Raw genomic sequence first — 13,693 nt, 5'->3', positions numbered from 1 at the left:
TATTTGCAATTTGTTTTTTCAGATAATAAAACACAAAATGTTGGGAAAATGTTTAGTGCCAGAAAATACCACAAACTCTTCAGAGTGGAAACAGGGAAATGTTCTGTTTTTTGTAGCTTAAAAGGGAGAGGGTAGTTGACTCAAGGAAGAATAACAATGATTTAGAAGTGAACCATTCCTGAACTCAAATGTTAGTTCTACTACTTATTAGCTGTTTGAAAACGACAAGTTATTTACACTCTACAGGCCATGTGCAGCGGTGATGTTAAGGATCTAACTTATCTCATAGAATTGCTGTGAGGTCTAAATGAGAAGTATGTGGCATAGTGCTTCGCAGAAGCCCTCAGTGGGTGATAGCTGTTACATTATAATCCACTGACATCTATTCTAGTTCCTCCTTTTAGTGATATAATATTAGACAAGTAACTCAACCTTTCTAAGCTTCTCATTTATTTCTTCTCTGTAAGATGGATACGGTGGCCAATCTGTAGTGTTTTTTTGAGGATTAACATATACTTAACATGATGCCTAAGCTGAATAAATATTATAACCGTCTTTTAATCACATATCCTTTTAATCAATTTCAGTGTTAAATATTATTTGATTTATTCAACTGTTTTCATTGCATTTATTTTGTATTAATGTATATTTGAGAATTTAGCATTTATATTATATTAAAATACATTTGGTTTTGTTACAGTTTGTGAAAGAAACAGACAATGAAGTAAGAATGCGACTATTGCAGTTTGTCACTGGAACCTGCCGCTTACCACTAGGAGGATTTGCTGAGCTCATGGGTAAGTGCAGTTTTTCTGTAGATAGTTTTGTATTGATAATGGCTTTTAGACATATGAACTTAATAAACCTCAGGATTACTATTATGGGTTTCTTATAAAAAGCTTTTAATATCAAAATTGTTTATAAGACAAAAATGTGTCTCTTTATATAGCCCACATGGCCACTACTTTGCTTCCTGGGCTGATTGTGAAGGGAGTAAGAAGCTATAGAAATCCTAATCTTTGCTGGGCATGGTGGTACACACCTGTAATCCCAGTGACCTGGGAGGCTGAGACAGGAGGATCAGAAGTTCAAAGCCAGCTTCAGCAAAAGCGAGGCGCTAAGCAACTCAGTGAGACCCTGTCTCTAAATAAAATACAAAATAGGGCTGAGGATAAGGCTCAGTGGTCAAGTGTCCCTGAGTTCAATCCCTGGTACCACCTCCCTCAAAAAAAAGAAATCCTCATCTTTATGTGGTATAATTCTTTTTTTTTTTTTTTTTTTTTTGGATGCTCTGAGAATGATTTCTTTTTTTTTTTTTTTTTTTTTTTTTTTTTTTTATTGATTGTTCAAAACATTACAGGTGGTATAATTCTTAACTGCTAAATTTGCAGCACCAAGAAGCTTCTAATACAAAAGCAATGTACACTATAAATCTCTTCTTTAAGTTTATACTGTATTATTCATATGTCTACGTGATATGTTCTGTATTTAACTGTTGTCAGAATCAAAAGTGTAAAGGACCAGATAAATATTATACTGTTTTCCTGATTTAGGAAGTAATGGGCCTCAAAAATTTTGTATTGAAAAAGTTGGAAAAGATACCTGGTTACCAAGAAGCCATACATGGTAAGTTTAAGAATCCTGTAACAGGAAGATAAAAGTCAGAATATTTTGCTTTTTAAAAATATGTATGATTCTGTATAATATATTATTGGTCAGAATTTCAGTTTTGATAACAGACCAATTAATACAGCATTCTCCAACTAAACATGTGAGAATTACTGTTTATTAGTTAATACAAATTCTTGAGAACTGTTTCCATTCATTCAACAAATATTTATTTTTTTTATTTTTGTTTTTTGCTATAAAACATTAGATGCCATATTTCTTTATTCTTATGAAAGAATAAGCCAATGAATATTTAAATGAATGTTTTTTATCATTCACAACTAAACATTTTGTGTACTTGTACACAATTTTACATACACATGAAATATCTATAGTACTTTTTGCTTTATTTCTTCATAAGTTTTTAAATGAGCATATCTGGTTTTTCAAATCTGGGTTTGAAAAACCAGATATGCTCATTTAAATATGATAAGACAGAAAAAGAATGTGTTGAAATAACTCATCAACAAATATTTAGAGTATTGAAAGTAAGGCCACATTGTTCCCTACCTTTTGTGAACTTTACACTCCATGGTAGGGCACAAGTGACAAACAGGTGAACAGATATGTAACTATGGAAAAAGAATAGCCAGAGGGGTCCTGCTCTGGATTGGGTCATTAAGAGGTTTCTTGGAAAGGGTAATGTTTGAGTATAATAAATAGTATGCTGTAGGAAGAAATTGGGGAAGAACATTCTTTGAGCCAGTATGCTGTGGAGTGAGCAAAAACCCTGAAGTAAGAAACCATTTCATTACAAGGAAATGAAAGATGTCTGGTGTGATTGGACTTGGTAAGTCAGAGATGAAAAGAATTTGGAAATATAAGTAGGGGCTAAATTCAAATGGAGCATTATTGCTTATTATACAGAATTGAGATTCCATTCTAAGGAAAATTAGAAGCCTTTAAAGAGTTTTAAATCGCAAGTAATGGGATCGAAGAATCATTTGGGAAATAGGTTAGAGATGAAATCAGATGTACAGGTGAATGCAGGGAAACTAGCTATAGCAATCAAAGCAGCTGAAAACAGGAAGCTAGGTTCATTGAACTTTCATCTTTATGAGGCACTGAAATTTTTTTTTTTTTTTTACTGAATCTTCATCCTTGAGTTATGTCCAATAGTTGTGTCATAAAATACAAAGTCTGCATACTGCACTTCTGCATACCAAAGAATGGTGGTTTTTCTTGAAGGAGAGCTCTTGGGTAGTTGTTTTGAAATTAAAAGCTGGACTAACTTGCTTTTTTTATGGAATTTATTTTTATTTCAAAGAATGGCAAACAAACCATGTTTATTCATTTGGGTATTGGCATTTTCTTGAAAAGTAATGAAGTAAACTTATCTCACTTCAAGGAAAGCAACAGATATTTGTTGACAGTGATAAAAGTTGAAGTTTTGAGTAAAAATAAAAATTCTGGAAATTTTGTATATGCCATCATAAGCTTAACTACTTCCCAAGACTGGTAAGATTAGTGGTGTTATTAGTAAAAATGGATTTTTTTTCTATTAAAGTGACCCAATATTTAGCAATTTAACATAACCAGTGCATATTACACAATCATGCCTGGGTAAAAGATCTATTCAGGGTGTGAGAGAGACCGGTGGATTTTTTTTTTTAATACTTATTTTTTTTGGTGTAGATGGACACAACACAATGCCTTTATTTTTAGGTGGTGCTGAGGATCGAACCTAGGTCCCACCTGTGCTAGGCGAGTGTTCTACCACTGAACCACAATCCCAACCCAAGAGACCGGTGGAATTTTTTTTTTTTTTAAAAGAGAGAGAGAAAGAAAGAATGAATATGAATCTTTTTTTTTTTTTTTTTTGTAGATGGACACAAACACAATGCCTTTATTTTTATGTGGTGCCGAGAATCAAACCTGGATCGCGCCCATCCTAGGCTAGCGCTCTACCACTAAGCCACAATCCCAGCCCGACCAGTGGATTTTTAACAAAGTATTCTTTGATATGGTTTCAGGACCCATGTTGTCCATATCTTTATCAAATATACTATTAAGGAATTATCCATTTATCTGAAGATGATTATAATACATCTCCATTTTCTAACTGCTTATCTATGAGATAAGACTTTCATATACTTGATTCAGATTTTCATATGCTTAATCCAAAATAATATAGTATGATCCATTGACTACAAGATGTTTTCTTTTTCTTCTTTAATTTTTTAAAAAAATTATACATGGACACAATATTTTTATTTTATTTATTTTTATGTGGCACTGAGGATTGAACCCAGTGCCCCACATGTATGAGGCAAGTGCTCTGCCACTGAGCCACAACCCCAGCCCCCCACCCCGCACAAGATGTTTTTTATTAGATCAGATATTTTAAAAAAAGATTTGTAACACTGTAAAACAATGTCAGTCCACTGGTTTTTGGAAATAGTCATTGCATTCATTGCTTATTTAATAAAAATTAAAATTAATATTTTAAATTGTTTTTAGTTCCGTGGTAAATATTGATAAATATAATTCACATAAACAAAAGCCCTTTAGAGTGAAGAGTTCTTGTGACCAAAAACATTTAAGAACCTTTGGCCTGGATTCAAGGAGCAGATCCAATAGAGGTAGAGATTGCTGAGGTAGAGGAGTTAGAAAGATTTTAGATTTATAAAGAGAAAATAGTTATCAACATTTGGTTTTTCTGTATTTTCAAAATATAAGGTGAGGTCACTGGATAAGAATGAAGAAAATAAAATCTTCTAAGGAGAAAGAATTGGGCATTTCAGAAAAGAGAAAAGTATTTATTAGGCTGAATATTGGGTAATTGGATTGCTCAATTGGATTTACTACTTTATTTTAAATGACAACAATCTACCAGATTGTGTGGGTTTTTTTCCCCCAAGCAATTTTTTTTAAATATTTATTTTTTAGTTGTAGTTGGACATGATATCTTTATTTATTTATTTTTATGTGGTGCTGAGGATTGAACCCAGGACTTCACTTGCTAGGCAAGTGCTCTACTGCTGAGCCACAACACAAGCCTTCCCCAAGCAATTTTTAACTGTTAAGGTGCAAGGAACAAACAGAAGGTGGAATTCATTCAGGATTTGAGTTTTGATTAGTTAATTCAAAAGAAGGAGATACACAGTATTTAAAACTATTTGCAAAGTTGTGATTATAATAATGGAATAAGATCTCTAATTATAATGACTTTCTGCAGATAAAGATAAAAGTGAGGACAGAAGAGCTGAAGATGGGATAGGATGGTGAAGTAATAATGGGTTAATAGGCTGGCATTTTCATTGACCATTTTTCTTTCCAAATTATTTCAGAGAAAAAGATTTTTTAATTAAAAATGTACTGGTGGTGGTTAGGTTCAAGTTATGATCCTAGGGTTAGTAACTCAAAAAGCCAAAAGACCAAGGAACTTGATGGCCATATTGTTGCGTGTATCCATGTAAAAGAGAGGATTATGCCCCCAGGTGCCAGAGCTCTCAGTAAATGAAGGAGCACAACCAAGCAATCAGCAGGTAGGCTATACAACTATGTGCCTCAGAACAGGCTAGTTTTATTAACTGGCTACAGAAGAAATGGCATGTTTCAGACTTAACTGGATTTCAGTTATGATAAGAAGCTATTGAGACTCTGAAATAGAAGTTCAAAACAATAAGATGAAAATATGAAATGGTAGACAGGTTGAGTTTAATTCAAACCAAGGGAAATAGATCAGTATTGAGATGAGCATTTGGGTGAAAATATACGATCTATGCTGGTCATGGTGGCACATGCCTATAATTGCAGCAACTTGGGAGGCTGAGGCAGGAGGATCCCAAGTTCAAAGCCAGCGTCATCAACTAAGGGAGGCCCTAAGCAACTTAGTGAGATCCTATCTCAAAATTAAAAAGGCTGGTGATATAGCTTAGTAGTTAAGCACCCTGGGTTTAATCCCTGGTGCAAAAAAAAAAAGGGAAATATATGATCCAGAAAGACTTGGATTTTTATCAGTGACTGTGGTAAGCACTGATTTAATCTGTGATGAAATTAGTCTTAATGATTCTCAGATATAGAGAGGACACAGGGTCCTACTGTTGTCATCTCCAGTGGTTTGTTTTGAGAGGTAGGAGCTTTAAGCTTTCTGAAAGCTATATACAGTTGGTAAGCCAATTAGCATACAGTTCCTTCAGATGAAATAGATGCGTTGGTCAGTCTCTTTTTTATAATACACATCACACTAAAAAAAAAAACAGAATTAGAACTTAGTACTTACATATTTACATAATAAGTACTCAATAAAAGATGAATGGATTTTATTAAGTCTCTGTCCTGTAAAACATCACAGCTGGGCATAGTGGCTTATGCTTCTATTCTCAGGAATTTGGGAGGCTGAAGGTAAGGAGAATCACAAGTTTGAAGCCACCAAAAAATAAAAGGGTGGGAATATACAGCCAAGCACTAGGTCCTGGGTTTGATCCCCAGTGCCCCATACATACCTTAAATATAATCAAACAGCACAAAACATAATGACTAAGATCTTAAAATAGAAACTATTTGGTATTTTTTCAGATTATCTGCTTTCTTAATGTTCTTCAGCTTAACACTAAATATCTGCAGTATGCATATCAGATCAGTGTTTTAGGGATACAGAGCTAGCTGATGCTACCCTTGTAGATTTTAGAGTCTAAGGAGAGAAACCAGTTAGTTGAAAATAAACACTAAAATAGAAATAAAAAGAGCTCATGGATAGGCAAAAGATGCTCTAGGTAAACTTCTTGGACGAAGCTGTAACGTCTGGGCTGATTCTTGATGAATTAGAATTTCATAGGCTGAAAAGGATATTATAGACCAGGAAACTATTACAGCATAGAAATAGAAAAAGAAAAGAATGTGCTATACTTAGAGAACATTAAATAAGTTGATGGAGGCTATACTAAAAACAGGGTAGGCTTTTTTTCTGTCATTCTACCCCCTCTGTTCCCATAGCTTTTTTCTCTCATTCTACCCCCTCTGTTCCCATAGCTATTTGAGGAGATAAAGGCTTTTAAAGAGTCCAAAAACTAGTTTGTGAGTCCAAAAACGAGTTTGTTTAGCAGAGTATTTCTGACTAGACAGAATGTTGAGAAGTAAATTTAAAAATAGGGATATCATCAGTAGATATTAGGGAAATGCAAATTAACATTATAATGTAACACAACATAGCATTAACACGACCAAATTAAAACAACAATGAAAAGATTAGCAACATTATCTGTTGGTGAATTTTCCTTCTTTGTAGGTGGGAGTATAAACTGATATGCTTCAAATAAAGTTAAACATGCAGATATCATTATAAACATGTACATTTATGTGTGTATACCTATAAATGGTAATTCCATTTGTAATTATTTGCCCAAGAAGTAAAACAGGTGTCTGAAGAATTTTTAAAGGGAAAAAAAAATTGAAAACGTCACTAAAGCTTTACTCACAATAGCTTAACAAAATGGGGGGGGAGTGTCAGATAGGAAGGCAGGAAATTCTCTAGTGATTCAAATAAGAGATATACACAGGGATGTAGTGGCAATAGAAATGATAAACAGGGAGAAGATAGAAGAAATGAGAGAATTTGGCAAAAGCTGTATATATAAATTATGGAAGAGAATTAGAAAGGAACAGGTTGCTTTGGTTATAAGATTATTGAAATGATATTTCTTGCTGACTTCAATCATTATCAGATACTTTTATAATTTAAATGGGAGGGCAATATATGGTCTGCTTATACTAGGAGAATAATATGGTCTGAGAACCATGCTATTTTAGTCTGTTGCTTCCTTTTAAAGGCTCTTTTCAGCTTTCCTAACTTACATGGGAGGGGAAATATTTCCACATGAGGAAGGGAAGTTACAGAAAGGCTCTAATAGAGGGGGAACCAAAACTTTGGATACTGAAATCCTAATATAGCTAGTCAGTGCCATGTTCTAAAATATTAAATGTTATCCTTCAGAAACAGTACGTTGTTATTTTAAGCATTTTCAATATTTTTGTTTTTCATCATTTTGTCCCAGAAAGGAATTGAATCTGAGCAGAACTGAAAGTGTCATTATAGAAAAGGTTATAATCTCATTGGTGAAACTTGAGAAAACTATATATTTGTTCATTGACTATCTCCACCCCAGAACATAAAGGACTTTTTTTTTATCATCACTATATCACTAGCATATGAAGATTCTCAATAAAGAATGAATGAGTGAAAGAAATGGACTATTACAAGAGAACTTAGGGGGACTAATGACACATAGGAGTAGTAAAGAGAAGATTAATGATTTTTTTTTTAAATTCCAGAATCTTTATCCACATTGCTATAGTCAACATAATCCTATTTTTCTCTGGGAAAAATTAATTTTTAAAAAAATATAGGTCTTAAATTTGAATGGATTCCTCTAAGATATCTGAATATCCTAATATCAATAGTGAATTGTTAGAATACGTTTGGCAAAATTTTTACATACATAACATACTTCTCTTCATTCAGCTTTTCAGTGTGTTTTACTGTATTGGAAATATTTTCAGTTTATTTTATTAAAAATATATGATTTTGTTTTTGTTTTTGTTCAGTTTTAATCGCTTGGATCTACCACCATATAAGAGTTATGAACAACTAAAGGAAAAACTTCTTTTTGCAATAGAAGAGACAGAGGGCTTTGGACAAGAATGAATGTGGCTTCTTATCTTGGAGGAGCTCTTGCATTTAAATACCCCAGCCAAGAAAAATTGCACAGATGTGTATATAAGCTGTTCATTCTGTACAGTGAATTTTCTGAACCTCAAAAGTATAAATGTTTTCCGTTCTTCCACAGAAATATGCAAAAGTTCATCATTTTCTACTTTATTTATTGTTCCCTTGAAATGACTGACCAGGAAAAAGATCATCATTAAATTTTGAAGCAAGCAAGAGACTTTATTAAATATAAGAAGTATATTATCTATATAAGCATATATGATAGTGGCTCTAGTTCTATAGAGCCCCAAGTGTATTAAACATGACAGCTGTTCATTCACAAAGATCTGAATTTGCTTTACCTTGTTTCTATTATCCAGGGGAAAAGTGCAAATTGCTCCATGTTCTCCCTTATGTAACATCTCCTGAGGGTGTTTAGTTGCATGGCTGTTCAGGAAGGTATTAAGGGCTTAGGCCAAATCTTACTTTGAGTATACAAAAAAATGCTGCTGGCTTTTTTGAAGACAGGTGCTTGAACTTGTCACTCTGTTTTAAAATAAATACAATAGTTGAAAAAATTTCCACTCTTTGCTTACATCAGTAATACATTGAGTGAAATCATAACTAACATAGAAGTCACGTACTAGATCCAATAACATTTAGTTTGTTACAGAGATTGGAAAGAATTCATTGAGCAGCATAGAGATTTGTTTACATGTTACTTTGAGATGCTAGGTATTTGTGAAATTAAAAGAATCAGCCACTTACGTACTTCTGTTTTATAAATCTGTGATGTTCAAATTTAATAATAAACTAATGCAGCTTGATACTTAGGAACATATAAAAAGGTAACTTGAACTTTGGCACTTTTGTGTTGAAAGTTTTGGTTTTGTAAAACCAGAGGCATTGAATAAAACCGGATGCATTGAAAAGTTACATAAACATTTGAACACTCAAATAGGTGAATAATGATTTTTTATTAGTGTTTGAATATCTTCATTGCTCTCAAATTCATGAAAGTTCTATATCTGAATTACAATAAGCATGTAAAAATCTTCACTCAGGAGGACATTTACTTAACTACAAAAATACAATATCCAATGTTAATATTGCTTTTAGCAAACTGGGCTTCCTAATAAAATCAAAAAATTTTCAATTTGTATCATGCTTTCAGTATGCACCAGAAATTTCATTAACTCAGATTATTTTATAATATTGGGAAATGACTTATTTGAATGTGCTGCCTGTAAATATTCCACCATAAGTGCATATGGGAAACACTAGTATACAGTCTAACTTCATATATACTATATACTAGTTTTTGTTTTGCCAAAATTTTAATTTTTCTAATATTAGCTTATATTCTGCTTTTTTTTTTAATTCAGGAATTCACAGTAAAGATGAAATAAAGGCAGTGACTCACATAGTTGAAGACTCATTTCCAAATCCTAACCAAAAACATGCTGTTTTTTTTCAAATCTAAAGAATTATAAAAAAAAATTAATGGGGCTGGGATTGTAGCTCAGCGGTAGAGTGCTTGGCTAGCACGGGCGGGACCCGGGTTCGATCCTCAGCACCACAGAAAAATAAAGGCAGCCCATCTACACCTAAAAAATAAATACTAAAAAAATTTAATGTATGACAAGCTATGAAATACAGGGTGACCAGTCCCTCAAAAGGACTTATTAAATCATTCCAGAAAAAGACACCAATGGTAGCACTGTCACATGAACTAAGAAGTTATTGACTACCATTCAGCAGTGATCTCTGAGAATATAATTTAGCAGATTTGACTGAAGAAGGTGGCATTCAGCTAGTTTCAGGGGGCCGCTCCACTGAGTAAGAATTAACTATACAACAGGTAAGGCTACAGAGATCAAACCAGCTTACTGGAGAAGACTAGTTTGGAGACCTCAGCAGGACCTTTAGAGGCAATTATAGATACCAGATTTACAAACAAACCGTCTTATCTACTTAGTGATAGTCATGGGGAAAAAAAAAACACACATACAAAAATGTGGCTTACATCTCTTACCTGTCTCCTCCCTTATCATCTGTTCTGAGCTGGACCAACCAGAAAGAAATTAAAGGTATTTAAGGCTCCCTGTGCCTGAACACAACTCATGAGGAAATGGGAGAGAAAGAGGGAGTTCAGAGGCCATCTCACATTGTTACTTCATTTTTGTGGCATTTCCCTCCACCACTAATAAACTGAACCCAGAAATGAGTCACAGATCCAGCACAATCCCAACAATCAGGTCAACTGTCTTCCAAGAAAGAAACTGTCAATCAATGTTTACTTTTTCTGTACTTCCTTCTAACGTTAACCTTTACCGTACTGACTTAAATTATTCGCCTAACTCTTCTTACCCTGAAAACTAGATAGGATGGTGATATGTTAACAATATTGCCAGGTAAGTTTAATCTACTAAAAATTACTTCAATTGTTAAGTTGTATCCATAACTCATAGAACTCTAGATATGAAATAGGAAGTTCTACATATGTGCTTCCTTGCATGTGGAACTCTTGAAAGTACATGTCCCTTTTGAGGACCCTGAGCCGTCATTTGGAGAGATGATGGTTCTTAGAAAGTTTTTGTAGGTATTCTATACAGATTATTAGAATACCATCTCAGATGAGACCCAACATGGCCCTGCTGGTCAGTTGTGGTTCCTGCGTTAATGCTGAATAAAATAATGCTGACCGAATTTGGCTTTACAGTTGACTGAATCTAAAATGATCTAGATAATTCAGAAATAAAGCAAATTTATTAAAGTATGCGATTGTGAAAATAAAAGTTCTAGAACACTCCCCCCTTAGTCTGTTGAACTTAGCCAAGCTTGAGGCCAACTCTTCTAAGTTCAAAAGTGGCATGTCCTGAATTCCAAAATTTCTCTCCCCTGTCTCAACCAAGGAAAATACAGGTGAAAATTTTTAAAAGTACTTACTAATACTCATTATAAATCTTAGATGAAAAGTATAATCTTAATTTTCACAACTACATGAGATTGGTATTTTTGTTTTAATGATGTTTGCTTTATAGGTGACATCAGTGAATCTGAGAAGTCATTTTAGAACATTCATAGCTAGTCCCCAGTCCATAATTAGAAATTCAGTTGGAAAAATTTCTTGGTCAAGAAGTGAGAGTCTCAGGTTTTTACAGTATCATGGCCACATTTTTCTAAATTCAAGTTTCTTCACATATCCTCAAAAGGAAGGAAAAAAAAAACATAGGAGAGGTTATCACAGAGGTTATAAATTCTGTAAACCAGTATGTGGAGAAATAAGCTTCTCAAACCAGCATATTCATCTCTGGAATGCATAAAAGAATATTCAAGTGGAGAATGCACAGGAAAGAGAATGTAATGGACTCCAGACATAGTGTCTCACTCCATCCTGAATAAGGAAACATCAAGAAAAAGTCAGGATCCTGGAGTCAAATGGAAAACTTTGAAAGTACCCAGAATCAGAAATATGGAAAGGCATCACATCTTAGGGAAGGAAGCTATTCTCAAGTAATGTGGAAAAGGAAGTTAAAAGCTCCTTAAAGGACCTACCAACCACACTCTGGAGATAAAATTAATGTTGATAAAAAACTTACATGTAATGTTCATAGCTATATTTTTAATACCTAAAAACTGGAAAAAGCCTAAGTGTCCTTCAACGAGTCGTTAAATGAACTGGTACATCCATATAATAAACTATGCATCGACACCAAAAAGAAACTACAAATAGAACTTGGATGGATCTCAAAGAGTGGAAGAGGATAATCTCAAAAGGTCCCATACAGTGATTCCATTTGTCTGACATTCTTAAACTATACATACAAGTAATTCTTTGACAAGTAAAATCTGAATAAGGTCTGTGGATTGTACCAATGTCAATTTCCTAGTTTGGTGGTAGAGTTATTCAAGATCTATAACTACAGTGGATCTTAACTATACCACTGAAAGAAGAGTACATAGGTCTCCTTTGTACTATTATGAATCTATTAATTCTTTCAAAATAAAAATCTATTTGAAAGCTGTATCAAGTATCAGAATATATATGCTCCCATCCATAAAAGGTTTTGTTAAAGTTACCCCATTTCACAAAACAACTTATTGCAGGTGTGTGTGTGCGTGCGTGCACTGGAGGGAATGACCCAGGGTCTTGTTCATGATAAGTACATGCTCTACCATTAGCTACACTCTACCCAGTTATTCTTGTACTATCCCAAACCCTCCCAAATTCCTAGTATCGCTGTTAACAAATACACACACACGCTCCTAGAAAAATACATCCAAAGTCATTGAGAAAATTGAAAAAATAATTAGCAAGTATGAGGACCCCAGCTCTGGAAAAAAAGAAGGGAGAAAAAATTCTAATTTTAAAATTAACACCATATTAATTAATTAATTAATGTTAAAATTAACACCATATGTTAATATGAATTGAGTTGCCATTATGGGGGAAAAAACCTGAATTAGAAATTTAAAAACTCAGAACTGGACAAACATGAAGATGTGAAATGACTGTGGATTAAAACTGGGAAAAACTGAAAAAAATACAAAAGCATCTCAGAAGTGAAAAATATAAAGTGTCTGAAGAAGAATATATAAAATCAAAATATAAGGGATATGAAAAACAAATGAAAAGAGCTAAGAAAATGAAACAAAAATCAGGATGAATATAAAAATCAGGTAATGACTGAAAAATAAATATAATTAAATGGAGTCCCTGAGATAAGAATGAACAGTATTTTCAAAGTGAGGCCAATGGGGTCAATCTATTTGAGCCAACATTGATAAGAACTTTGTCTTCTACAAAACGTCAATGTTATGAGAAGAAAAAGACTGGGGAAATGGTCTAGAATAAAAGCAACTAAGCAGCAAATCAAATGCAATGTATGGCCTTTGGTATTGGTTTTGAAAAGTACATTTTTAGGCATTTTTAAAGTATAAGATATTTGAGAAAATCTGAACATGGCTATTACACAGGTTGGCTCCAAGATACACCACTTAACTACCTTAAACCAAGAACCCTAAACAATTCTAATCATTTGACTTTTAGTGCACCTTCTCTGTAAGATTGCAACTCTGAAAATCAAATCCAACTTGAAAATCCACTCCCCTATATGCTACCTCTTTCACAAAACTCTTTTCTTGATACCTTCTCATCCTAGTATTTAGAAATCTTATACCATTTTACAACGCTGATGTCCTAAGATACAAAATAATCTCTGAGCCATGGAAATTTATTGCTACCACTCTTAGGACAATATGGCAATTACTACTTTTACCTTGTTATTTGTGAAGAAACCTAGAGTTTTGTAAGTTTATTCTGTTAAATGGTCACGACATTAGAAGAACTGAAAAGTCATAAAACAGTTATGA

At 33.5% G+C, this 13,693-nt stretch overlaps 1 protein-coding gene across 7 annotated transcripts in view; it reads left to right on the top strand.

Moving 5' to 3' along the window:
- The window catches only part of Wwp1 (WW domain containing E3 ubiquitin protein ligase 1), a 105,298-nt gene extending 95,825 nt beyond the window's left edge, over positions 1-9,473 (top strand). For 6 of the 7 annotated variants that reach the window (XM_078016943.1, XM_078016946.1, XM_078016945.1 and 3 more), the window contains 3 exons: positions 701-797; positions 1,554-1,626; positions 8,215-9,473. In XM_078016943.1, coding sequence (XP_077873069.1) covers positions 701-797; positions 1,554-1,626; positions 8,215-8,314 — 270 coding nt within the window. In that variant the 3' untranslated portion in view covers positions 8,315-9,473. Of the gene's footprint in view, positions 1-700; positions 798-1,553; positions 1,627-3,493; positions 4,119-8,214 lie in introns of those variants that run through there. The other variant, XM_078016947.1, reaches the window with a different exon arrangement.
- Positions 9,474-13,693: the final 4,220 nt, after the last annotated feature.

Source organism: Ictidomys tridecemlineatus, chromosome 7 (genome assembly GCF_052094955.1).
Source record: "Ictidomys tridecemlineatus isolate mIctTri1 chromosome 7, mIctTri1.hap1, whole genome shotgun sequence".
In the NCBI taxonomy this organism is placed as follows: domain Eukaryota; kingdom Metazoa; phylum Chordata; class Mammalia; order Rodentia; family Sciuridae; genus Ictidomys; species Ictidomys tridecemlineatus.
Note: the sequence above shows the minus strand (reverse complement) of the source record. Positions and strands in the feature narration are given on the sequence as shown.